General features: G+C 41.7%; 1 protein-coding gene and 1 long non-coding RNA gene across 2 annotated transcripts; one reads left to right on the top strand and one right to left on the bottom strand.

Moving 5' to 3' along the window:
• Window positions 1–529: 529 nt before the first annotated feature.
• DSG2 (desmoglein 2) lies at window positions 530–25,783 on the bottom strand. The gene is made up of 15 exons (XM_065053402.1): window positions 25,567–25,783; window positions 18,309–18,344; window positions 17,237–17,371; window positions 15,818–15,976; window positions 15,396–15,540; window positions 14,070–14,230; window positions 13,067–13,201; window positions 12,737–12,922; window positions 11,444–11,703; window positions 10,421–10,563; window positions 9,527–9,754; window positions 8,043–8,273; window positions 6,894–7,018; window positions 5,445–5,789; window positions 530–3,352 (listed from the first exon to the last, which is right to left on the bottom strand). The coding sequence occupies exons 1-15, from the start codon at window positions 25,609–25,611 to the stop codon at window positions 2,360–2,362; spliced, it is 3,327 nt and encodes a 1,108-aa protein (XP_064909474.1). The 5' UTR covers window positions 25,612–25,783; the 3' UTR covers window positions 530–2,359.
• LOC135578609 (uncharacterized) lies at window positions 5,125–9,063 on the top strand. The gene is made up of 2 exons (XR_010470546.1): window positions 5,125–5,265; window positions 8,885–9,063. It is a non-coding gene; the product is annotated as an uncharacterized LOC135578609 (long non-coding RNA).
• Window positions 25,784–26,763: the final 980 nt, after the last annotated feature.

Here is a 26,763-nt window from a genome sequence, read left to right as displayed (position 1 = left end):
GACTAAGACAAATAATGGAGATTCACTCTCAACTAATCTGTTTAAACAGAGTCTTTACAGCACTAGCAAATCTGTGAAAAAAAGTTTATATATAAACAATACACTGGGATGTCAGGATTTCTGTGTCACAGTCCTGACTCTTACATCCTCTTCTGGATATTAACAACTATATGTTTTAGCAGCTATAAAACTAAGACAATATTTTATGCCATGTGGTTTGGAAGTATAAACTGATCAGAAGAGTTTGACTCAAAGCCCAGTAAATCTGTGGATGAGATGCTGTTGTCTTGCATCAAGTTCTTACAAAATTTAGTGTGCTTAACCAGCAGGTAGAATTCACATTTCTTTCATAATCTGTAAACCAGCAGGATGCCAGCTTTTATTACACTTGTGTCTTTCAGATATTCCTTCAGGCTGTTTGGAAATCCCAGTCCTCATTCTATCTTAAAGCTTTCATTTGCAATAGGAAAGTCAGTGTTTTCACCACGGTAGCTATCTTAAAATTGAATGAAGAATAATAACAAAAAAATACAGTAGAGTTCTTTATTTTAAGATTGCATAAAATCACAAAAATACTCCATTAAAAATTCAGAAAAAAGTTCACTCCCTCTAACTGCATGAAAAAGTGGTTACCACTTAAAACTTCATGCTTGCTTAAAAGTAAATACATGTACTTTAAAAATGAAGTTTAGAAGATAAATAACCAACAGGTCCAAGCAAGCAAGTAGTTTGATTTGCCTGGAAGCACTCCTCCACCTAATGTAATGGCCTGTCTGTCAAGATGCACCCTGTTCATCAAAGCCATAGTTCCTACTTTTTATGCTTTAATATGCTTATCACTCAAATCAAATACACTGAAAGCACTTCTAGTCAAAGGCAAAAATATAAGTGGAAAACACAACATTGCAGCTGCAGGAAAACTCCAAGAGAGATGGAGACAACCAGAAAGCTCTGTAGGTGCACGAGCTTTGCAAACACATATGGGCAGCTTGCTGATAAACATGGTACCAATACCTAATCCAAAATACTTCTTTATACTCTGACAAAACATAAGGAGTGTATGGCAATTTTTCTCTATAAAATTAACTTCTAAACGTTTCAAATTGCATACTAATAAATATTTACATATGCATATATACATGGTGCCAAACAGTGAAGTACTGTCTTCTGCTTTTTACCACATACATTTCATGGAAAGTAAAGTAATTCTAAGTGTTGCACAACTACAGGCAGTTTTCTCTTGTCTTGTCAGAGCTAAGGAAAGCCGCCATTATACAGCACCACACAGGCCACCTGAGCTCTGGTCCTGGAGCCAGCAGAACCTCACACACACAGACACAAACACACAGGCAGACACACACACATCAGACTGCACTTCTATGCTTTTATCTGTGAGTTCACAGACAGAATTAAAATCACTCAGTTAATTGCACTTGCAAATCAGATCCTACCAATGTCAGAGGGCTGTAAACTCTGCTTGCAAAGCCACTGACTAAATCTTTGGCTCTGAAGCTAAGGTCAGTTTTGGCTGTTTCTCATACATCATTAAGGGACAAATTAGGACCCAGTGAAAAATCTATGTGATGTAAATGCTTACTTGTCCAAGTCAGCCTAGACGCACACCAAGTAATGTAATTTTTACATCAAGGTACCAAAAGAATTGCAGTTCTCACTTTTTTCACTACTTGCTCTCTTTAACTCCTGTGCTAATATGTAAGTACTGATTGCTTAAGGTACAAATGTTGATAACCCAAAGTTATGATATCCCTCCAGGATCCCCGAGGATGCACAGGCTTTGATGGCTTGGCCTTCTCAGGCAGGAGAGATTTCTTATCAATTCACCAAGGTGCAGAGATCTGCAGCTGCAGCTCAGGAAGAGCTGCCCTGGCGCAGAAAGTAATAGATTACAAACATGCAATGAGACACTGGTGCCTCTTAGGGGTGAATTCAGTACCATATACACTAACCAGCAATTCAGAAAAACTAACTTGTGCTTTGTATGCTACTATCCATCAGTACAGGTTTAGATTTTTTTTCTGCTTTCCTATAATTATGCAGCTGTGGTTATGTGGTATTATTACACTAACCAAATAATAAAAAGCAATTATAAAAATAGAAAACAATGAAAAAATATATTTCCTACATCTTTCCACTTCATAAGCATCGCTGCCAAAGTTGCATAATAACAGCAGATTTACTTACTAGCTTCTTGGTCACAATCCTTAGTTATACAAACTACTGCAAGCAAGTCCATGTCATTCTGAAAGCTCCAGCAAACCCAGGTCTCAAGAAAAAGCCCATGGTGAGATACATGCTGGCACAAGGGTGCTGGATACTGCCGTCCCTGCCAGGGGCCAGGCTACGAGCGAGTGTACTGCACCGTGCTGTACTTGGTGACCCTGGAAGACTTGCTCAGTGTGGCACTGGCAGGAGGTGGCCCTTCAGTGTTGGAGCCCACCTGGTTACGCAGGGAGTCTGTGATCAATATGTGCTCTTGGCTCCCCCAGCCAGCACCTGCTGCCTGTTCGGCTCTGCTCTGCGTCCCCGAGGCTGTCACCACCACGCTGCGACCCTCTGCTGAAGCGGGGAAGCTGAGCGAGCTCTGCTCTGCAGCGGGCACAAGCACCCTCTCCCGCTCCCTCACCACAACGTACTGGGAGTCAGGGAGATCCTGACCCAACCGGGCTCCTGACCCGGCACCCTCCGTCTTCACCATCCTCTCTGTATACACCAGATTACTTCCATGTGGCAAATCAGGGATTTCCACTATACCCTGCAAGCTCGACGCGGGTGCCAGCACTCTCTCTGTCACCACTACGTTCTCGTTAAACTTTGGGTCTAGAAAGACAGTGGCTGAGCGGGCAGGAGCCCCCGCAGAGTAGGATGTTTCTGTCACAGTGAAATTGGTCTCTGCATGGGCCGTGGGAAGAGGCCGGACCTCATGTTGCCCAGAGCGGGATGCAAAGGTTGTTTCCGTGACCACCTCCTTGGACATGGTGTCTTCTCCTGTGCCGCTGCCCGTGGGCTGGAAGCACCTGCCTGAGGCAAAGGCTTGTTCGGAGCTGGAAGCATTTTGCTGATCTAAGAACCGTGATTTTGTGTCACTAAGACCAAAACCTGATTCATTCGTGGAGCTACCATCTTTCATGTTGATGTGTCTGCCTATGCATATTTCTGCTAGAGTCTTAAATTTGTCTCCTAAATCATCAAGAAAATGGTCATCAAGATCACCATCAATAAAGCTGCAGCAGCCGATGGAGCCGTGGGGCGAGCCTGACTCTCCCTGGGAATAAACCAGGAGACAGTCGTTCGCAGCTTGAGTCTCGTCTTCATCCGCAAAAGAGACAGCTTTCTACAGACAGAAAACAAAAACAAGCAAAAATTCATTAATTTCAGCTCTAGACTTAATAAATTTGAAAATCAGTAATGCTTGGTCAAAAAGGTTAAAATAAGAAAATTTAACGGAACCCAGAGAAACTGTCAACCAAGCAGTGGCAGTACCTAAAAGGGCTTTTGTTCTTTATTTTGAAGTTAGTCTGAACTTGACAGTACACTTGATGAAAAGAAACATTTGAGATTAAATTGAAAACCTTGGGAACTATCACCACATGCTGCTATTCCTACCTGGAATTTTGCCATTTGTGACACTGCTCCATCTTCACAAAAGAGATTGCTTTTATTTTGCTTCAGTGAATGGACTTCACCTCTAACTAGGTGTTTGTGGGAGAGTGCCAAAACCATGCCTATGAGTATCCTAACATTTAAATACAGATTTAATGAGTACATGCTGACATGTCATTACTTGCCATGGCCCTTTTCACTAGCATAGCCTGCAGGATCACACCCATGGAGCCCAACAGGAGAAAAATTCCAAAGTTAAATGGCTTGATAAGTACGGGAACGTAGTCCAGCATATAAATGTTTAGACTCTGTGCAGGCCACTTTGCAACCAGGAGTGCTCACAGGTTCTGACTGTAGTGCCCACAGGGCCAGCTCCGTCTGAAAGCAGTGTCTGCAATGGAGGTGCTGCTGGTGACAGCACAAACACCAGTGTACATGCTTGCAGCAGCTCCCATTCCAGGGAGTTAAGACAGCCAAACCCTCTGGGCCTGCTGAACCAGCTTTACCTAATGCAGTTGCTGGCTTGTGCATAGAACCACTTTTCTGCCACATTTGAAGTTCTGCAGTGCATATTAGCTCAGGCATCTGTGTAATGTGGTATATATCCAGACGCAAATTGACTCTGTATGTTTAACTGCATTCGATCCTGGAAGGAGGCACATTACCTGAGATGCTTCTACAAAAGTCAGCATACATCTGGAACTATTTTGTTTGGTAATTTGTCTTTTTTTTTTTGGCTTTCTTTCCTGTAATCTGAGATATTTTAGCCTTCCAAAAATTGTAAAGGTTATTCTAGTATGACCTTTATGAAGCCCTCCTGAAGGACTTCAGCAGGCAGCTATGCTTAAAGTTTGTCTTAATATTAGGAAGCACGAACAGTGGAAGGAAAGCAGAATTGCTGCTGTTGCATCTGTTCACCCAGCAGACCAGTAGCCAGAGCACTCAGGAGACACAAAAGTGTTTTAAACTCAAATCCTTCCCTGGCCTGAGGTGGTACTAGTAAAGCTGCACAGCTCCTTCCCTGAAGAACTGCATCATCAGCCAGCTACAGAGTGTGAAGATGTTTTATTTGTAAAGGTGATGGACAACTCGTACATTCACTGGCATATGGAAGTGAAAGGAACTCACCAGCCTGAGGATTAAAAATTTGCATTATGCAAACATGAATAACTGCAAGGAGCAGGAATAGCCTGTTGGTCAATGGTTTAGTCACCCAGATAAAAAAAGTCAGAAAGGAGAACGCAACATGTGCCTCATACGCTTCTGATGAATGGCCCTTCACTCAGGCTGCTGGGCAAAGAGACAAGTCCAATACCCTTACTTCATCAGCTACTTTGAAAATGCAGACCCACCCTCTACCGTTTGACATCTACAGCTTATCTTTCAAAAACCTGCTCCATTATAAAGTTTGTAGCTGTGACTCATGATGAGTCACAGGTGCCTCCCTATAGGCCAGCTTAATGTGCTTAATCCCTGAGATTTATATCATATAGTCTTTCTAATGGCTTCTTTCTGGGCAAGGGGCTCCTTGGTTATTGCTGAATATTCTGGATCCCATTCCAATGGACCTCCCTTGAAAAAAGGGTCTTGCTGTGGGACACCTTGTAAGGACCCAGTGCTAGAAGACTGAGCATTGTCTCACAGGTGAGTTGAACCCAAAAATTCTTAATGCTCCCAACTCCACATGCATGCAACATTGATCACTGTATCAGGACTGTTTATATACCCATATCTACTCATCTGTGCTTGTAATAACATGAACAGCATTTCACAACACCAAGTGTAAGTATCAAAATATTGTTATTCTCAGGTCATATGCTTACATCAGTGAAGTAGTCTCTCAAAAATTCTTCATTCATGGCTCCTGCCGCTCCCACTGCGACTCCTCCTCCAGCCAGTGCTGTCTTGCCTTCAATACCTGTCATGCCTTCAGCCCCTCCGGCTGCCATGGCTCCATACTCAGCACCAGAAAGGAGATGCCTTTGCTCTTCCCATCTTTCCTTGGTGCCAGTGATGTGCTGCTCTCTTACATGAGAGGCAGAGCTGCCTCCTCCTGTTGCAGTCTCCTCTGTGCTCATTCCTGCTGCTGCTGCCGCTGCTGTTACTGCTCCGCCGGCCGCTGCTACCGCGCTCCCCAGTCCAGTGGGTGGAATAAGGCTTAGCACCGGCTACATAAATAACAAATTAGGATGTGACATGAAAGCCTAGCACATGGAACTCACCAAACCAGCAGCGGGGCTGGGTGGGACCTGGGAGTGTGCAACCTTATGACTTGTTTGAATTCGCACTTATACATGTTGCTGCAAAGAGTAAAGGGCCTCCTGAAATAGAGTGCAGCTTCCACAACTGTGCTCCCAAGGAGGATCATAGAAATGTTTCTATAGATGATTTTAGTGAAACTCAAAAGGGTTGGGAGTAAAAGTGGGAAATTGAAAAAAAAAAAAAAGACTTGCAAAACTCCAGGGAGCTCAGCTTTTTCAAGACACACTCTGCCCAGTTTTCCTCAGACACAAAGTGGGGGAGTATGCACTGCCTGCTGCCTCTATGGTGCTTTTTTTCTCCTTTTCTAGTAGTTTGGCCTCCCTGTTAATTGTCTTTCACCAAGAATTTGGTGTAAGCATTGGCCCGAAATTAAGTCTTTTACCTTACTTCTGTTTCTTTGTTATTGTGCAAAAGCATGCCAGTGTCATGCCCTTTTTTTGAAAACTGGGTTTCGTAGCATAACAAGAAAGGACAAACTTCTTTTGGCATTCACGGTTCCCTTTGCAGATTTGCACTTCTTTCTGCCTTTTTTTTTTTTAAAGAATTTACTCTGTTTAAGAAGCCAAACACACAGGAAAGTCAGTTAAAATGCAACCTGAAACTTTAAACTAGAAGCTAAGCTTTATAGCCCATTCTTTTGCTCCTTTACCATGCTCCCAAAGGGGCACAGAACATTCCAGGCTTGCAAATGCAAATGCTTCACGCTTTACAACATCAATACTTTTCCCACACTCCTATCTCTTGCTCAGATATCATCAACATTTGCTTGATTGCTTTCCCTCGACTTTGGGATTCAAACACTGTGGCTGGTGTTTCTAGGGCTGCTGGTGGAATTAATCTTCCATGTATCCTTCCCTGAGCCTCACTGGGTTAATTTTCATTAATGTTCACGTGTCGTTAAAATCTGCTGTACAGTCCTGAAACACCAGCCCATAATGTGGAGGAGAAGCCAAGTGTCAAAGTGAACGCTTGGATTGAAATAAAAGAGAAATGCTATTAGGGATACATGCCTTCTCCTGGGGAGCTGCCCCTTCGCTGTTCCACTGACGCAACATCTCTTCACTGTAGTCGGGTATCGCAGCAAATCCCTTCGCTCCCGAACCGCAGGGACACAGCAGCAGTAACAGTGGAATAACTATGGGGAAACAGAAGTTTGCCATTAACTATGTGATTAGGGTTCAACCGTGCTAAAAGAAGCCAGAACTGCAGTTTGGTCAGCTCTCATACCAAAACATATCTTTAGTGAGCTAGTAATCAGAATGAGGGCTCATAAAGAATGAAGACATGTTCCCAAATATTCAAGGTATTTCCTAGAAACATATGCCAAGATGGTTTCCTAGAGAGTAAACTAGCAATTAACCTGTCAGGGCTTCAATCCTGCAAATGACCACACATGAATATAGCTATACTTCTATCGAAGATCTCATATACCGAAACCAAGCCCTAAATATCACATGTACAACCTCAGCACTTATAACTCCTCCTGTTCTTTTACTACTAGATAATGACATGGTGTCATGCAAATTTCACCTCACCACTCCTGTGATACATCTAGAGCGTTGCTTGGGAACTCAAAACAATCCAGTTTCAGTAGCAGAGCATATTTGTGGGGCATGAACTTTGTTTTGCCATAGCTAGACTGCTATCAGTACAAGCAATTAAATATTGCCATTTTAAACACAGCACTGGTGCACATGGCCATTCCCTGACAACAAACATTTTTCTCTTATTTTCAAGCATCTATTTTGTCTTACCAAAGAACAACACACATGGTGCTCAGAACAAGGCCCCAGAGCTGGGTCTGCAGTGAGGGAGAAGAGAGTGGAGAGGGTGCTGAGGTTTGACTAGGAAGAATTAGGGTTCACATGGGGAGGTGTGGGAAACCCTGAAAGGATTCCTTACGATTCTTCACCTGTTATCCACAGTGCTATAAACAAATATTAAAGTTATATATATTAAAATGCACAGCTTGAAATCCTTTGAGGGATAAATGTTGATGTTACCAAAATTAGTCGGGGATTTGCCAGGACTTCACACAGATCAGGAGTTTATACAGACTATATCAACATGGTAAAACCTGGGAGCTGGACTGTTTCTTCCCTGATGCCTTGCAGGCCATATTTACAGTGCTTCTGAGATAACATGAAACAATTACTTACGCAGCAAAAGTAAAAATGCCAAGACGATCAGCGCAATCGCTCCTGGTCCCAGACTCACTAGCGCAGTGCCACTAATTTTGTCTTCGCATCCGCCGCCATCCGCACACTTACAAACACTCAGTTGCAGAGATTGTGCTTTAGCACAGCTCAGCCCTTGGAAATCCTTTACTAGAATGGGAACTTCAGTTGTGCCTGTCTTCAGTTCTTGTGGTATCAGCTGTATGCTTGTGCCTGAGGCAGAAAAGGAAGGGGGAAAAAGACAAACAAGAAATGAGTTGAGAGAAAGCTGACTCCTATAAACTAAGGGTAATAAAACCTTCACAGCCGCCCAACAAGCCCCTTCCAGTTAAGTCCAGCTAATGCAATGGAATTAAGTTTAATTAGCTGCTGCTAGAGCATATGCGTTCCTATTTTTATCAAATAACTTGTGCTGGTAACAAAGCAGCCATGCTCACTTCCAGTCTCAGGTCATTGCGAAGAGCTTCACCTCAGCAGAGACGCATCATGGAAGACAGCCCAGCTGCCAAGGTAGTGTTAACCTTCACATCATCCAGACAGCCAAAGGCTGAATTAACAAGAAAACACCTGCAGTCTTCAGGAGATTAATATGTTATAGGCCACAGGCAGAGACGAGGGAGCCAGCATGCCACCCGGTCCTGTGGCTGTGTCATGTCAGGGACACAACTAGACAAGAGATGCCCAGATGATGTTTCCAGTCAGGGAAGAGCTGCGACCCCTACAATTACTGCTAGTCTGGCTGCAAGAGGGGTGAGGGAAGATCAGAAAATTCCTTCTTGGTCCTAAACCTAAACATTAGGATGACTCTGCTGATTGCTTTGCAGTGTTATGCTGTAGGATCAACAGAAGACAGAATAATGAATCTGGGAAGAAGTGTTTTCTGGTGCCTTCAATTCTACCTGAAGCACTTCCTGCAGGCATTTCCTTGGCTTATATGAATGGAAACATAAGAAGAAAATGTAAATCTCATTTTGAAATACTCATTAAAATTACTTGTGATTTATGACTTGTTCCTACTATGCTAGACAATCTTAGATTACATTGTATTTCCCCTTTTCAAGGTATACTATGCAGACAGGCTGATTTGTTAAGTCAGAGCAACTGCAACCAGAATCACCATATCCCCAAAGCTGTTTTAACAAAAAGCATCCTCATTCACTGCATGTTTTTTGCAGGAAGATGAGAATGGCTTAATTCCAGCATTACCCATTAAATCCTGGTCACCACATACGGGTCATCAAGCTAGGTGAAGATGGTCCAGCTGACGGAAGGTGACAGGCCCCAGAAGACATGACTGTGCTTTTATATTCATTAGCAGAATGTGAGTGATGTGTCTTCATACCTGACTCCATATACGTGGGGTTTTTCCAGGCTGGATCAGCCAAACTGTCAGTTTTACTGGAATTAACAAATTAAAACACTTGGACTCCAAAGAACTGAAAGTAATTAAAATTATATTTTCTTACCATTTCTGGTTGCAATTATCCAGTTTCTTGCTGTTCCTTCTGGCTCATCAATGACGGTAAAGCTGAAGGGATCACTGTATGGGTAACCATCCAAATCATGAGCTGTAACATCAACTGATTTTGCATCTGAACACACAGTTTGTATGGGGTTCACAAGAACTGGGCAGTTATCATTTTCATCTTTAACTTGAACAATGACTGTGCCTGTGATTGTTTTCGTAGGAGCAGCTAAGATTTAAAAATATGAAAAATTAAATTAATTTGGAAACTGAAAAACTTGCATATTTAAATTAAAAAAAAATATTCTAAAACACAAACATTGCTAAAATAAGTTGAAAGAGCTCTCCCTGGAGCTTATGGGAGCAATATTTCATTCCTAATGTTAATAAACATATTGATAAAGTTCTCCTGAAAGCAAATTGTTTTTACTATTTTAATCTACGAAAAAAGCATGTCCTGTGTATGGTTGCATAGTAACATGCAGATTGTAAAAGGAGAATTCTAATTAGATACACAAGTAGTTCAGGGAGTTTTTCTTGCTTAACATTCAAGAAAACTTAGGACTCTGAAGTCTATTGATTAGCATACCTGCAATTTCCACCTTGACAAGGGATGTTCCTATTAGACTAGGTCTTTGCAAAACTTTTACAAAAAGTTAACCTCCGTCTAGTCAAAGAAGAGAAAGGGGCACCTTAGGAACCCATTCAAAGGTTCATCCTGTTTTGATGAGTTGCACATGTCTCTCCTCCAAATACAGAGCCTACAGGAAACTGTACTATGTGCCTCACTTTTAGGCAGTTAAAGATAGGAAGGTTAAACCAACTTCAGTTGTAGGAAGGCAAATTAAACCCTAAGCAAACCAATCAGTGTGAAAACAAAATCCTCTCAACTTACCAGTAGTTACGCCCAACATGGTGAATGTGTAGGTACCATTTACTACGTAAGATGATTCATAATCAAGATTTTGGTCAAGTTGGATTTCACCTGTCTGTGAGTTTATTGTGATCCAGTTTGCTATGTCGCTTCCTTTCAAGTATCTGATTAAAATTGCAGATAAAGATGTACACATTTATAATGAGGAAAACAACCATCAGCAGAAAAAGCAGCTTCACAGTATGTTTACTCTTCGTTTAAAACAGAGCCCACATCCCTAGGTCTGTGGTTTGATTCTCCTGCCACTGGAACTGGTTTCAACCATAAGCCTAAGATTATAAACCTACCCTGAGAGCTGAAACCTGCTTTGCCCTTTAGAGCCATGATATAGGTGTGGAGGCATTATAAAAAGTAGATCCAAGGAGCGAAACCGGAGCAAGAGCAGGAGCTGTGCTACTGGTCATTGTCCTCCTTCCCTCCATCCCCACTCCCAGCAGAAGCTGAGCAGCCAGCACCCAGGAAAGATGGTATTACGGGTGTAGGGGAGAGGGGTCCACCGCTGGGTATGGACCTCTGCTGGTCTGCACCACTTGCAAAAGCCACAGTGGTGATTCAATGTTTTAGCTGAAGAGCTGCGATTCAAGATCTGAACACACAGCCACAGGCTTATCTACTTCACACCCCTTCTGTCCGATTGCTAGATGTTTCTGTGTATTTCTTCCTAACATTTCTGCAAGTGATGAAGTCAGACGAGTAAATCTACTCTCAAAAGCAGACAATCATGACAAGCAGTGTGCAAGCACGGGAAACTTCAGCACAAACACTTATGTCTCAACATATAAACAAAACAAGTAGGATTTCCACATCAGCTATTTCCTGCATAATGGAATAATGAAGATGAAGATAACAACGTTGTTTTAGGTGTGAATTATGCATAGTAGAAAACTATTGTCTCTTAAATTATTTCAGTTCATTATACACATTTTTACAGTAAGATGTGATTTCTGACATACTCAGTTATGATTATTATAAAAAGATTCTTACTTAATGTCAACTGCTGCTTTTCCCATGTCTTCGTCATAGGCTTGATATTGTCCAATAATCTGTCCTATCTCCAGTTTCTCACTTGCTTCAATAATTTTTGTGCCACCAGGGAAGACAGGGCCTTCCCGCACATTAATCACACTAACTCTGATTGGAATTGTTTGTGCTTTATAACTGTATTTAATTGACTTATGGAACTCTGCTTTGTTTGTAACAACAATGCCCAAGTTTAGGCTTTGCATTTTTTCATAATCCAGTTCCTAGAGCAATTAAAAAAACAAAAAACAAACAAAAAAACCACTCAGAATTTGACAGAATCTGTTATCCAAACAACATTAATACATTTAATATTTAAATAATACTATTTAAATAACACTAGTTAAATAACACTGTAGCATCCTTATTTAGACAATAAGGATGCTACAGTGCAAACAAGAACTGTTGGTTAAAATGTTAGTTTCGATACCTCAACATGTAATGCTTCAATTCTTTAGAATTACAAAAGGAACATTACTCTTCTTATTTTTAATGGATTGCATGATAGGTATGTCTTTATATTATTGAATTTAAACTAATATAAGGCAGGTGCAATGAGTCCAACCCACACATTCTGTCTTTACATTCAAGAATCAGTGCTCAATATTACTTGGCTCTTCCGTTTTATTTTATTTTTTTTAACCAATTCATTTACTTAATAATGCTTTTATTTTTTTTGTTACAATTATCAGTTTTCAGATAAGGAAACCAGAGTAGAAAAAAAACAAAAGAGAAAAGGTACTTAGGGCACTATGAATCTTCAATTTTTGTGGACTAAAGAGGAATGATATTCATAAAAGAGAAATGCCAATTTATGGAAAATATTTTCATAATTTCAATTTATGGAAATACATAAAATAAGTGTGTGGACCACTGCTCATGAAGTAGATGTTGCCTGCAACATTATCTGTGGCCAGGGTAAATAAAGTAATTTAAACTGAGACCAGCAAGGACAGCAAAAACATTGGAAAGTTTACGGCATATGTGTCAGCACTGTCATCCATACAAGGAAAGCTGGGAACTTCTGCCCCACTAGGTATATTTGAGATCACACAGAATGTAAATGGTAAACTTGGATAAAATTATTATTTTGCATGGAATTATTGAATACACCAACAAAGAACATGGCAAAGGAGGAGTGTTCACCATGTAAATTTAAAGTTTACCTACTGACTGAATATAAATAATTTGTATGTCAGCTTAAAGGGAATAAATTATTCTAATATTTAAAGAAGACTTTCTAAAGAATACACTAACCTTCACAAGAGTCAGAATTCCTTCATTTGTTTTTTTATCTGTTACTATATGAAAAAAGCCACCTTCATTACCAGACACAAACGAAAAGTTTGCCAGCCAGTTATCAGAGAACTCTTCATCTTTGTCAAATACTTTTATCCGCAAAATTTCCACATTTGCTCTGTTTTCTTCAATGCTTACTTCAAACTGCAATCAAAAAACACGCTTCTTAAAAAGATGTCATGATTTACCTCATTTCACCAGTGCAAGAAAGTGTGCACAACCTCACATTAAGCAACAGGATACTGGCAGGTGTAGGAATGTGACAAATATTGTCAGAAATGCACTTACTTCACGACTTTCAACCACGGGCACATTGTCATTGACATCCAAAATCTTGATTTCTAAGGAACATGTTGCAGCATTCCCACCTGGTTCACCACCACGGTCTTTTGCTTCCACCACCAAAGAATAGCTACTATGTGCCTGCCACGATAAGAAAAGAGTGTTTAAGCCAAGCTGAAAACTTTTCCTTTGCTGTGTTACATCTATTATATTTTGGTAAACCCCCTTGTGGCCAGCTATAGCTTCTCTCTATAGTGAATCTCACACACAACCACCTTTACAGGCTCTGCTGGAGTAGAACTGAGGATTTGAAAAGGATTTGGGACTTTTCCACCTCCCCCACAAAAAGCTAAACTGTCTTTGCATGGCATAATAAAAAATAATAAAAAAAAATTAAAAAAAATCAGTGGCCAAAACCAGGGACAGGACCAGCAATACCTGCATGTCAGCACAGGGCTAAAGGCAGAGATGTTGCTCTCATCTGCAAAGCTAACAGCCAGATCACCATCTGCTGGCCAGTGAAAATTCATGCAAGCACAGGTAAAGTTGCTGGTAATATGTGGCTTTCAAAGGTGTTTCACTGCAGCATTTATCCTATCTCTTTGCACCATGATTTGCACAGGCGGCTACAAAAATCTAGATGTAGGCAGCAGCTCTGCAGATGGTGATCTAGGTTGTCTTTGCCATATGCTCTCCAGCACAGAGAAACGACCCCTTGTTTCATTAACTCCTGCCCTGGCTGCATGGGAGAGAGAAATCGACAGCCAAGGGGCTGGTGTTGTGCTAGAGAGGTGACAGGGGAAATACAACCCTGATCCTGTCACCCCCCCGCCCCTTTCTCCAACCCCTGAAAAACATGCACCGGCCAGACAAAGCTTCATTCCTAAGGGAGGTGAAGGAAATTAAGAGGAGGCCCAGCTCTCCAACCTGGCAGGCGGAGCTGTAGGTGACACAACAGGTATCAGAAGATCACTTTTAATAGACAAAAAATGGGAGGTTGTTTTTTTACCTCTCTGTCAAGGTTTACTGTTGCCACTCGAACCTCACCAGTATCCTTGTTCATGCTGAATGCAGCGCCAGGGCTTTGGGAAACGATCCTGTAGGCAATTTTGGAATTTAGGTTATTTGGTTCATCTGCATCTGTTGCATTTATCCTCATTACAATGGTACCTGGAAAAAAAACCAAAATGTAGTATGTTTACACTGATATCTACTGCCAAGTAATTTTACAGTAATTCAACAGATTAGGGGACTGTTGTCAGATGCACCACACAATTTTCTGATGTTCATGACTTTATTTAATGAATAGACCTGAAGAAGCATTCCTAAAATCCAAATAATACATGTTAAACATATATCTTCTAGCAAACAAAAAGACTGTATCACCATGTCTGTAACTCACAGAAATCAATGCACTAGAATTACAAAACAGGTTGAATTCTCACATAAATTCTGTCAGAAAACTGTAGATACCATATAGAGAAGAAAGAAACAGTTTTTGCACAACAAGCTGCACTTCCCAACAGCTTCACTCAAAATATATGGTGGTCCCCATGGCACAACCCCCTTACAACTCATGGTACAGGATTTTGTCCTCTGGGAAAGGGTGTACCACAGGGTGCAGTGCCTGAGTTTGAATATTAGTTGGAATTCAGGTAAAGAAGCAATTACCATATGGCCACTACTGACCTGAAAGAGAGCTAATGGAATTCAATCTCACCCAAGTGGATGGTCAGTAATTTTTGCTTCAGATTACCGTGACGTTGAAAGGGACACAATGTCAGGTATTTATTAGGTTGTTTTACTCCAGCTTTTCTTATCTTCTGGGAAATAACCTGTTGCTCTTATGTTTACTGACATCAATAGGAAAACTGCCACTAACTCATTCTTTGAGGGTTAGGTCACAGCCATATGCACTTAACAGTGAAGTACCTCTCCAGCCCACAGACGAAAGGGGGCTTTTCATGAGCATGGTGGAGGCTGCTCCCAAATAGGCTGGGATTATGAGACCAGAAGGTAAACTGCATTTCCCCTGCAATTCCTGCTGAGGGACTCTGGCCTCTGGATTTGTGGTAACTTTGACACCAAACCAAAGATGTCATAAGAGGAAGTATTGCTGTCTTGTTGCCTTTATGTGGACACTTTCCCATCATCATGCCACACAGTTTAGCCCTGAATAAAAACTTACATTCAGACATGGATAACCTGGCTTATGCAAGCAATAAAATGCATCCTTGTTACTGCAGATACACTGCTGCAAAGAGTATATTCATTTGTGCCCTTGCATGCATTGGGAAAAGCTGAAAGAAAAAAAAAATTCTAAAAATAATGTTACCTGTTTCACTTAATTCTTCAATTGAACCAACAAAAACTTCATGTGAAAACACTGGAAAATTGTCATTTATATCCACAATTTTAATGGGGAGGTCTATTGGTTCTTCCAGTTTTGCTCCATTCCTATCTAGAGCATGACCTCTGAGCTGAAATAATACAGACAGAAACAATAAGTAAATATAACGAGCGGCAGTGAAATATATAAAAATACATATGCAAAATAGAAATATATAGAAATATATAATACATATAACTAAATGTAAGCATTAATTAAGCATATATTATATGCTTATAAATATAAGCATGCATACACTCACAAATATCCAGAAACTTTAAAACTAATTTAAGCAAACACATCTGAACAAAATAAATTAAAAATGGATAGGTGGGCACCTATAAGAAAAAACTAACTATTCAACTTACAAGCAGGATCGGAGTCTTTTCCCTGTCAACCTTTCCTGTTATGTTCAGGTCTCCAGTCTTGCCATCGATAACAAATAATCCAAAAGGGGGTTCTGTTACTCCTTGACCAGATATAGTGTAAGTCACCACTATTCCTGAAGCTTCAAGATCAGAATGTATCTAGCAGGAGTATAACAGATTAAATACTGTTCAGTAAATAAAACCACATTATCAGATGCAAATAAAATACTTTTGTAATGAACCGACAAATATAAATATTAAGCACATATTTTCCTGCACTCCTTTGCGTGTCGAGATGTTGAGACAAATGCAGGAAGTGTTACAAGTTCCATCTGAGGATCTTGTGCAGGGAGACAAGGAACATGATGGGCAGCACAATAGCTGGGAACTGTAGAGTGAAGAGGTCTCTGGGAGAAGAAAATTTGGTTTGTTTGGACAACAAGAGTGGGATAGGATACAAGTGCAAGTAAAGCCTGGAAAACCCCTGTGATAAGGTGAAAATCTGGAGTGAGGGAAGAAGAAGGAAACCGGCTGATCAAATGGATGGTGGCAAATAAAATGAGAAAGACCAAGAAAACAAAAACAAAACCAAACCAAACCTCTGGAACAATGAGTTAAGCAGAGGAGACTGCAGTTACTTGAGTAAAGCCTGAAAATAAAATACAACAATTTTTTAAGGGACATTAGACCCAAGCTAGCAAGTGTGGCCAGGACTGAAGAAGTGACAGGGTGGAGGAAGAAGTGTCAGAACTGGAGAGGAACAGATTGAAGAGGCTGCAGAGACTAGAGATTATATATACCCTTCCTCTGCCATCAGCGAACGCCTGAAACATCTGGAAAAGCACATGCGTCTTGTGCCAGCATCACTATCAAGGTGCAGCCCAAGCAGAGGGTAACAGCCTGCTATCATCTGCAGTTATGTTATATGCTGAAGTGACAAGTGTGGTGAATTCAGGTTTCAACACCAGTGCTGAACCAAATGCATATTACTCTTGCACAAAGAACAACACCTTGTTTATGTTTAGTCTGTTTCCTAAAAAAATTAGGCATACATAATCATGCCCCATGTACACTCTTCTGCCCAAACACCACCAGTGGTTTTGGGACCCACTTGCCAACTTCAGCCACAGATGAGTACGGGTGATGGAGCGAAAAAACTCAAAAGATATTGTGTTCCCAAAAGTTTTATGAAAACTGGTGGCTGGGAAAAGATGAGACTGAGTCAAACCATGCTGCAAGAGCAACTCATCTGCTGAAGGAGGGAAACAGAAGGAAATGTGCCGATCTTCAACTGACATTCAACAGTCCTTTCAAATTCAAGAAATACTTGTGCGTGTGCTTGGGGCAGCCACACCCTTATTTTACATTTTAATCTCTATTTTTATGTGTATTCTGTATTTATCTCTTTTCTGGGCTTACTCTAGCAATTGGGTTCTTGTAGGAATTGTCTTCCTCTTCCCGTATGAAAGCTGGAGGGACTGTCCATTCTCGCTTCTGTCTGACTAGGCTGTTGGGGTGCGACAACATGCCATTCCTGCCATTTTGATCATAAACCTGTGAAAAAACAAGGTTGAATGTCAACATTACATTGAGCCATTTCAGATGAATACTTTTTTGCTGCTGTAGCCCACACTTCTGGATAGCTTTTACTCTTTCAAGACCCAGTAACTTCAAAATCACGGAGCAACACTAGCCTTCCAAGCCACAATCTAAGAGCTACCTATTCCTCAAATTGTTTGAAGAGGAAAACAACACTAGTGTTTTCATCAAGACAGAATTAGGTAAGACAGGCTTTAAATACATTAGCAAGCCCCCATGACCAGGGGTTGGCAAAAAAGCACGTGTTCTGGAAGATTTAAGTGCTTGTCGTAAGATTTGGGAAAGGTTTGGCACTAAGGCTATTTTAAACCACCATTTCTGCCTTATTAACTTGTTAGGCATCCCACCAATACTGCCTCATACTCAGCCTTCTCTCTGAACCAGAGTACGTGAAAAAGCAGGCCAACCAACAGCTATCAAACCCATACACTGCCCCTGCTATCCTTGCTCAACTACCCCTCACTCTCAATCTGCATGACACCCTTTGTCCTTCTGTCCAGCTTAGTCCCTGCAGTGTCTGTTAGCTCCTAGATTAACAACCAGAAATGTTTCCACAACCAACACCTTCCATAAAATAATAGTTGATTTCATTTATAGAGAGTTTAAAAAGAGAGTTCTACAAATTTAATATTTTAGGGGAGGTTTCTCAAAGTTGAACTCCACCCACTTTGATAGATGTAGGCATATATTCACTTACATTTTGGCTTTCAGGTTATTATTCATCATATTTTATTCATTTATTTATTCATTATACAACTTTCACATTGCAGAAAATGGTAAAAATCAAGATATTTATCAACTGAAGTAAAGCAGGCCTTTGACACTTGCTCTTTGCTCAGAGAACCCTTCTTCAGACACAGATAAAGAAAAGCAGTTTTCCATTATTTCCTACCTTCACATAGAGTCCATTTCCATAATTCAAACAGATCTGCAATGAAAGTTGTGATAATAATGATTAATTTTACATCACTTTAGCAGTACTAAAACTTAATTGACATAGCCTACCTCATAAGAACAACAAAACCGTAAGTAAGAAGACATCTGACCTCTTTCAATTAATATTTACTATTTACTCATAAGAACTTCTGAAAAATGTACCAATAACCATTTACATTAAAAACACGCTATAATTAAATAATTATGAAGTTTTTCATTTTTCTCCAGGAGGAAACAGATAATAAGCAATTAATTATTCAATATATTCATCAATGATTGGGATGAGGGAATAGAGTGTACTATCAGCAAGTTTGCTGATGACATGAAGCTGGGAGGAGTGGCCGACACGCCAGAAGGCTGTGCTGCCATCCAGCGAGACCTGGACAGGCTGGAGAGTTGGGTGGGGAAAAATTTAATGAAATATAACAAGGGCAAGTATAGAGTCTTGCATCTGTGCAGGAATAACCCCAGGTTCCAGTATAAGTTGGGGAATGACCTATTAGAGAGCAATGTAGGATAAAGGGACGTGGGGGTCCTGGTGGACAGCAGGATGACCATGAGCCAGCACTGTGCCCTTGTGGCCCAGCAGGCCAATGGCATCCTGGGGTGTATTAAAAGAGGGGTGGTTAGTAGGTCGAGAGAGGTTCTCCTGCCCCTCTACTCTGCCCTGGTGAGACCACATCTGGAATATTGTGTCCAGTTCTGGGCCCCTCAGTTCAAGAAGGACAGGGAACTGCTGGAGAGAGTCCAGCACAGGGCAACAAAGATGATTAAGGGAGTGGAGCATCTCCCTTATGAGGAAAGGCTGAGGGAGCTGGGGCTCTTTAGTTTGGAGAAGAGGAGATTGAGGGGTGACCTTATTAATGTTTACAAATATTTAAAGGGTGAGTGTCATGAGGATGGAGCCAGGCTCTTCTTGGTGACAACCAATGGTAGGACAAGGGGTAATGGGTACAAACTGGAACACAGGAGGTTCCACTTAAATTTGAGAAGAAACTTCTCAGTGAGGGTGACAGAACACTGGAACAGGCTGCCCAGGGAGGTTGTGGAGTCTCCTGCTCTGGAGACACTCAAAACCTGCCTGGATGCCTTCCTGTGTAACCTCATCTAGGTGTTCCTGCTCTGGCAGGGGGATTAGATGATCTTTCGAGTTCCCTTCCAATCTCGAACATTCTGTGATTCTGCAGTACCAGGAAACAGATAATAGGCAATTCACCTTTTTTTTTTTTTTTTTTTTTAAATAATGGCAAACTGTATATACATTATATACATTTTAACAACACTTTTATAGTGCCAAATAATGGTTCAGTATTCCAAAACTATGCGAAAGTGCCATGGAAGTAAGTGCTGGTTGCCAGCAGCACCCTGGAGAAGCTCCCTCTTTTGGGAAAATCATGGATTAGACAGGCTGCAGTGGGTTACCAACCACATAAGTGAACAATACAGGTTGGATAACATTTAAAAGCAAGAACTAATCAAAACATCTGCTGAAGTATACATGATAGAAGCAGCTCTCTACTTAGTGTCTTGCAGGGAGGATAAATGTCATTTATACATCCCTTTCTTAAACGAGACAGAGACATGTGCATACTAGCAAGCAAATCATGCTCTGACAAAACCTTCTCTGCCAACATCCAGTATTGGGACTGTCCATCTCCTCATGCACCAGGATGGCCCAGGACAGCTATGCATGTCCCTGAACACCATGCTAGATGGAAGGAACTGGAGACATCAGCAAAATTACCAGAGTCCCAGTTGCTTACGTCCACTCTCTGCGTAACAAAGACTACGCAAGTAACAAAACTCTTCAAACAGTGCATAAATGTAGGCATTGGGAAACAACAACACGAAGTACTTTATTATAACATGTGAAACCAATAAATAGAGCTATTGAGCTTTGTATAAGCAGAGAAGAGAACACTTCTATTGTTTTCAGAACTACTATATCAACCTACATTTTGCATCTTTGGTGTTTTTTTTTTTTTAATACTAATGCCTAAGGAAAAGCAGGCACAGAAAAGGTGATTTCCCAGCCAAATATGTCAGGGAGTATTTCTTAATATTCTTTTTGACTGGTTTCCAGACTGTTGACTGGGTTCTCCCTGTCCATCCCTCTGACCCAGCCCTGATTGCCGTATTGATGACAGCTTTTTTTTTCTTAAGATGTTATCTCTTTCCCACACAATGCAGCAATGCAGAGGATGGTGTTGAGCAATGTAGCAGGCTGCTGTTTCGACTTGCACAATAAAACTGTTTCTCCAATAGCAATTTTCCCAATGTATACACTCTGAACACAAAAATCAGCAAGCAATTAAGTGCCCTAAGAGATATGTGTTTTGAGGGCTACAAGATACTACACCTTAGACCAAGTCGTTTTCATTAACATTCTTATTATTATTTGGTTTTATTAGTTATATGGATTTTTTAAAATTATTTTTATGATTAATGAAATTTTACCAGCAGGAGTGAGAGAAGAATTCTGGTTTATAGTCAAGGTTTTCCAACAGAAGCTACAACAATTTCAGAAGGTGAATAGTTGTCAAGATGTCATTGTGAACATCCTTGTTTGTTCTTACTGGCAAACTGAAGGGAAAAGTGTTTCCATCTCCATACTGAATGAAGACAAGAGGCTTAAGGCAAGAAGTTTCCTTGTATTGGAAACCTGAGAACCAAAGTACAAACACAAGTGCCGGAAGTTCAAGAATACGCAGGTCGTCCATTGAGATACATATCAAGAAAATCCCATTAGTCTTTATAAAGAGAAAGTCTTCCATTAAGATAACTAAAAGTAAAAATTGATTTGTTTGCTTAGTAGAGAAGCAGCCTCAAAACACTGTTTTACTGCTAAGACAGTAAAAAATACTTCTGCTCTTGAACTTTTCAATCTCCAGTCTGCAGGTAATCTCATAAGGGACTTCTAAGATATCTACAAAAGGTGTTTAAGAATGGCAATTTTATTTACAAGGTGCATAAGTACATGTGGAACTAGTATATAAAGGGATCCTTCATTTCTATCGAAAATTTTTAAATGTTCTAAAATTTTGAAGAAGGGGTAAAGAACTTTTCAATGACTTTTTCTTCAAGGAAAAGTAAAAAGTCACATATCCAACAGGTCCTGAATTCTGGTTTGTTTTTTTTTTTTTTAATAGCCTACTTTTAAATGGCTTAGAGGGAGTAGGAAAGCCCTGTCTGTCATTTGATGCGGATCATAGCCTTGGCACAAAAGAGACATTTACTGATGACACAGCCGAGAAGGCATTGTCAGAAGAAAACTGGATTGTTACAGAAAATGAAGTGGAAAGCCTGAGGCCCGAAGTAATAGAACTAGAATGAAATACTACAGAAAAGCAGCAGGAGTAGGTGAGAGGACAGGGGAAAGAACGGAGTGATTGCCATGTATAGGGAGCGCAAGGCTGTTCTTGCCCAAATCCATGTTCATGTATAGTCAGGAAGTGACTAAAGGACAGGTTTTGAACACGCAGCTTAATTTTATAACGTAAAGATCCAGACTGAGCAAGCAAGAAGGTATGTGTCCGTATTAGCTACATTATGAAACAGTAAGTCCTAGAAATGTGGTCTTTCACGTACACTGTGTGTTGGGAGATTTGGATCGCATACCTCTTGTGAGTCAGTCTGGTGTTGAAGAGGATGAGCAAGTGGAGATCTTCCATACTTAGAAAAGCAGGCTGAAGAGAACATCCAAATTATCTACTAGCCCATCTCCTGGCCCTGGGGCAAGACTGCACTAACACTACACTAAGTGCTTCCTGGCAACTGTTTAACCTGTTCATAAAACAAGTGAAGAAGGTCCCCCAGCCTTACTAGCTAACCTAAGGTGATGCCTAGCTAATCTTACGAATGGAAAAGTTTTTGTTAATTTTTATTCTAATTTTATTATTCCAATTTTTAGCTCTTTGAAAGTTGTTCATATTGCTGTTTGGATAAGATTCAGTTCTAGATTAAGGCACACAAATTTGCATGTCTAAATGAACACTCAGTGCCTAAACTTCTGTTATACTCAACAGAAATACAGCCCATACAGACAAGGACATCCGAGTGCAATTCAACTCACTCCAAAACCAGCTCACATGTGCTATTTCTCTCTGGACTCTGCTGCCTGTAGCTATGTCTACTTTGTAAGCCCAACACAAGAGGATTTGTTGGGCAAAGCAATTGCTGCTGAGAACCCACCACTACACAACCCATGTTTTGTGGTTGTTACCTCAGACTAGAATTAACCTGGTCACACAGACCGAACACCCACGAGCAGATGGATGCATGTCTCAACATAGTTTCACCCAGGAGGGATCAGATTCACACAGCCTGGAGATTTGCTTCGAAAGCACAGTTTGATCCAACCAAATAGGTGCACTCTGCATCCACTGCACCTCCATTTACCATAACAGAAACTCAAACACCTATACTGAGATGTCTTACTCTTAAACCAAATCTCCCTCTTTGCCATGTTGACAATCCTGTTCACTTTTATTCTTGATTACCCTTCATGTATCTGGAAACTTATGCATCTTACCCACTTTCTTTTCTCAGTTCTCAGATCTTGAATCACACTTCAAGAATCATAAAACAGAATTTCCTGAATTTAGATTGCATTTTTTGCTTTCTTCTAGTCTCCCCTGGGTGGATCCACTTTATTCTAAAGTCCGGCATCCAAAATTACATACCACTTCAGTTCAATAGGATGGATAAAACATTAGATCTCATGTATTTCTCACACGCTTTCATATCTCACCATAGCACTGGTTCCCCCCCCACTTTCCTTTTTTGAAACAATATTAAGTTGTTGAACCAATGCACAGACGCTTGTAAATATTTTTACCATGTTTCAACATGTTACTGACAATAGAAGCTAGGCTTCTTTGAATTATCTCACCCTTGCTCTTTCTAAAACTAAGCATCATAGTATGTTTTCTCTCTTTTTTTTTTCTCTCAATTATATATAAATTTAATTAGTTTATATGAATTTTGAAAAATAATTGTTACTGGCTCTAACATTACAATAATGATCTAATGTATTCTGGACCAAATTTCATCATATCCAGCATAAGTCTAATATCCCAAATATCAAGGAAGTACAATCAGAGAAAAAATAAGTTTTGCCACTCGCATAGTAAGATTCATCTGTCAACTCTTCTTTCACTCAAAGGTAGGAAGTGTTCTAAGATTTTCTCTCTTGAAGACATCATGTCCACCCTTTTCAGAAGTGACTAGGAAACCTCCCAGCCTGATAATCCTCAACAGCTGTGCCCTCCCGGCAAGCCCATGGCTCTGGGTGTGTGTTCTGGACACGTGCCAAGCCAAGACCAGCCCTATGGTTTCCCTACTGTCCAGCATGCCTGGACCTTCTGGGAAAAGGGTCAGAGGCAGAGATGTGGGGAAAGCTGCTGTGACCTCTGCAAGGTACCTGGGGGTGAGGATACAGGGGTGGACCCCGCCAGCAGGGAGGGAGAACAGATGACCATGCGATACTTCCAAGAAAAACAGGGAGAGGAAAAACATATAGTTCTTGACACTTCTAAGGTAGAAGATGCTTTGGGAAGACAATACTGGCTTTGTTTTTCAGTAGTTTCTTAAGGTTTTGAAGTTATCAGTGCCATTTTTGCATGCCACAGGATATAAATGACCCTAATCTGATGCTCTCAAAGAAGCAACTAGACTTTCCGTCACATGAATGGCTTTGTCCAGATAAGAGAAAAAAAACCCAAACCAAGCAAGCAGCCAAAGAAGGCACAACACAGCAGAGCCCCTCTCTCTGTCATGGAGGCTACTGCCACACTTTCCTGACAAAAACTAAGACAGCTTTATTTGCTCTAATATTCCATGCAGCAATGAGGCATTTAGGCACCAAACTGAGTTTACTCTTATGTACTGTATCCTCTGACCCATCTTTAGCTGAGACTAAAGATGATGAGGGGTGAGAAAAATAATTTTGCCCTTCAGGCAAAACCAACAGCATCCTGAGTCACTGCAAGCCCACCAAAACGGAGAAGGGTGTGGCTTCAGGTGTTACAGAAAGAATTGGTGAAAACTTTTGTACAAGTAGAATTCCGCATGTTTCCCACTGCTCTTCTGGGCAAAACGAAGATAAAACATTTTTGAAACAAACTGTAACTCCCAGCTTGCTGCAAAGAAGTCAACTGTTTGCTGGATGACTTGTGGCCAACCAGAAGTTACCAGGCAACAGAACAGGTCTCCAGCTAACAAATCTGACTTTGCAAGATCTCGAGCTCAGAGAGCAAAGTCCCAGTCTCCAGCACCTGCCAGTCTGACCCTGCATCAAGCCGTTCCTGAACGCTGCCCAGCTCCCAGGCAGCTCCCTGGCACAGTCCATGGCCTGGCCTCCACCCTCGCCTTTGTCTAAGCAGCGGCGGCCCAACTTCCGCAGGCATTTTGCCAGCCTGGAAAGGTGAGGAGCTAAAGAACAATGCCACAGATATGGAGGAGAGCTTCCTGTGCCACAGCTAGAAACACCAAATTAAAAAAAACCCCTAGGCATTTTGGTCTCAAATTTGTTATTAAATAGTCCTTGCTTTTAGCCTGAAAAGGTATTTAATAGGATGCAATGTCTAAAGGATGATGGCTGAAAAAAGAGTGAAGGCAGGTAAGGAGAAAACCTGAATTGTCTTGGCTTGTTAAGTATTTGGTATCATTTCTCTAAGGCAACAAAGACTTCAATTAAAACATACTTTATGATGCATTTTCCTTCCTGGTACTATTCCTTCCAAAAGGTAATGCACTTTATTAATACAGATAATATGTTGAACATGAAGTCGGCAATAATGCGAACTCTTCACTGGGTTTCTGTACCTCCTGGCGTCTCAAAAAACCCCACCCATTCGAGATACCGTTCTTATCTGCTTAAGGCTTTTCTACCTTTACCTGCTGTCGGCTTAGCGAACTGCTATCCAAAGAAAGGAGAAAGCCCATTCCCAGCCACAAGCAGCCGGCGGCGGGGGGCTGCCAAGCCCCGAGGGGAAGAGCTCTCCCCTGCGGCCGCACACGAGTCCCCGTGGCGCGGGGGCCAAGTGCCGCCGTCTCCGCACCCCGCGGGGCGCACTTGCCCCCCCACTGCCGCACAGCTCCGCGCAACGCCGCGCAACAACCCCGCAGCCTGCCCGCGGCATAGCAGCGCCTTCCCCCTCCCCGGTACCGGGGGACCCCGCGGCCAGGGGCGCGCCGTCGGGGCCCGTACTCACCAGCAGCGCCAGCAGCCGCATCGGTGCGCCGGGGCCCCGCGACATGGCCGCTGTCTCCTCCGCGCTTTGCTCGGGACGGGGTCACCTCCTCGGGCCGCCCGCGAGGGGAAATGGAGGCGGCCCGTCGAGGGGCGCACAAGTAGCCGCCGGTGGGTGGAGTGTGCCGGGCGGGAGCCGAGCCGGCCGCGCCGCCACGGGAGGGGGCAGGTGGCGCCCGGCCCGCCCGCCCCGCCCCGCGGCGGGGAACCCCGACCGCAGCCCCGCCGAGCTCCGCCCGCGGGAGCCCGCAGAGGCTGCTCCGGGCCGCGGTGGTGCCGCCGGCGCTGCGCCTCGGGCGGGCGGCCGCCATTTCCCTTGGGCTTCCAAAGGTGGATTTTTATTTCCCCCGCTCCGCCAAGAGAAGCGAGCTGGAGGGTGTAGGAGGCATGCGAAGCTGCTGGGACGGCAAAACGATAAACTGACAAGTAATTGGTAGAGCGGAATACAGCCTCGTGGAAAATAAAATCGTGTTGGTTTAGCATAACCTTCCCTGTAATCTTCTTTTTAATATGCTCCAAGCCATATTCTTTCTACTCTTATCTGGCAGAGATCTTTCCTGGACACACCTGATTAATTGGTGTTTATGAAGGCATAACTTATTTCTCATGATGATGAAACAGTTACATAGACTTCCCGTACATCCTCTTTTCTATGAGACACCCAATGAATTTTCCAAAGATCACACTAAATTGTCTTAATTAATTTCTGAAGGGGCTGGTTATGATACGATGTGTGATACTATCAGGGCTTGGTGAGGGAACCAGCCTTATCGGAGTCTATCCAATTACATTATGTCCTCTTACTATATATCGTAACAGTGTACAATAGATAATTTCACATTGCGTGTGATGTTGGTTGCAACAATTGTAACTTACATGGTGATCACAAGGGAAACAGTTTTACGGCACAGTTTATTCTGAAGCTACGTATATCTGTTTGTATTATTTACTTAGAATATCACAATTTTAGGAGTTTGCTGGTATCATCAATATAATTTTCTTAAATAAAACAAAAGGCAGAAGCAAAGAAGCTAATGTACACAAAATGCATAGTATTAAGGGTATTCGTTCTTGGTTCTGTCAGTGAGTCACTAGGCTGGACTGATCCCTTTGTAACTAAACAGAAATGTGTATGTTTTCGCAAGAATACACCCTAAGA

This window comes from Columba livia, chromosome 2, assembly GCF_036013475.1.
Source record: "Columba livia isolate bColLiv1 breed racing homer chromosome 2, bColLiv1.pat.W.v2, whole genome shotgun sequence".
Classification (NCBI taxonomy): domain Eukaryota; kingdom Metazoa; phylum Chordata; class Aves; order Columbiformes; family Columbidae; genus Columba; species Columba livia.
Note: the sequence above shows the minus strand (reverse complement) of the source record. Positions and strands in the feature narration are given on the sequence as shown.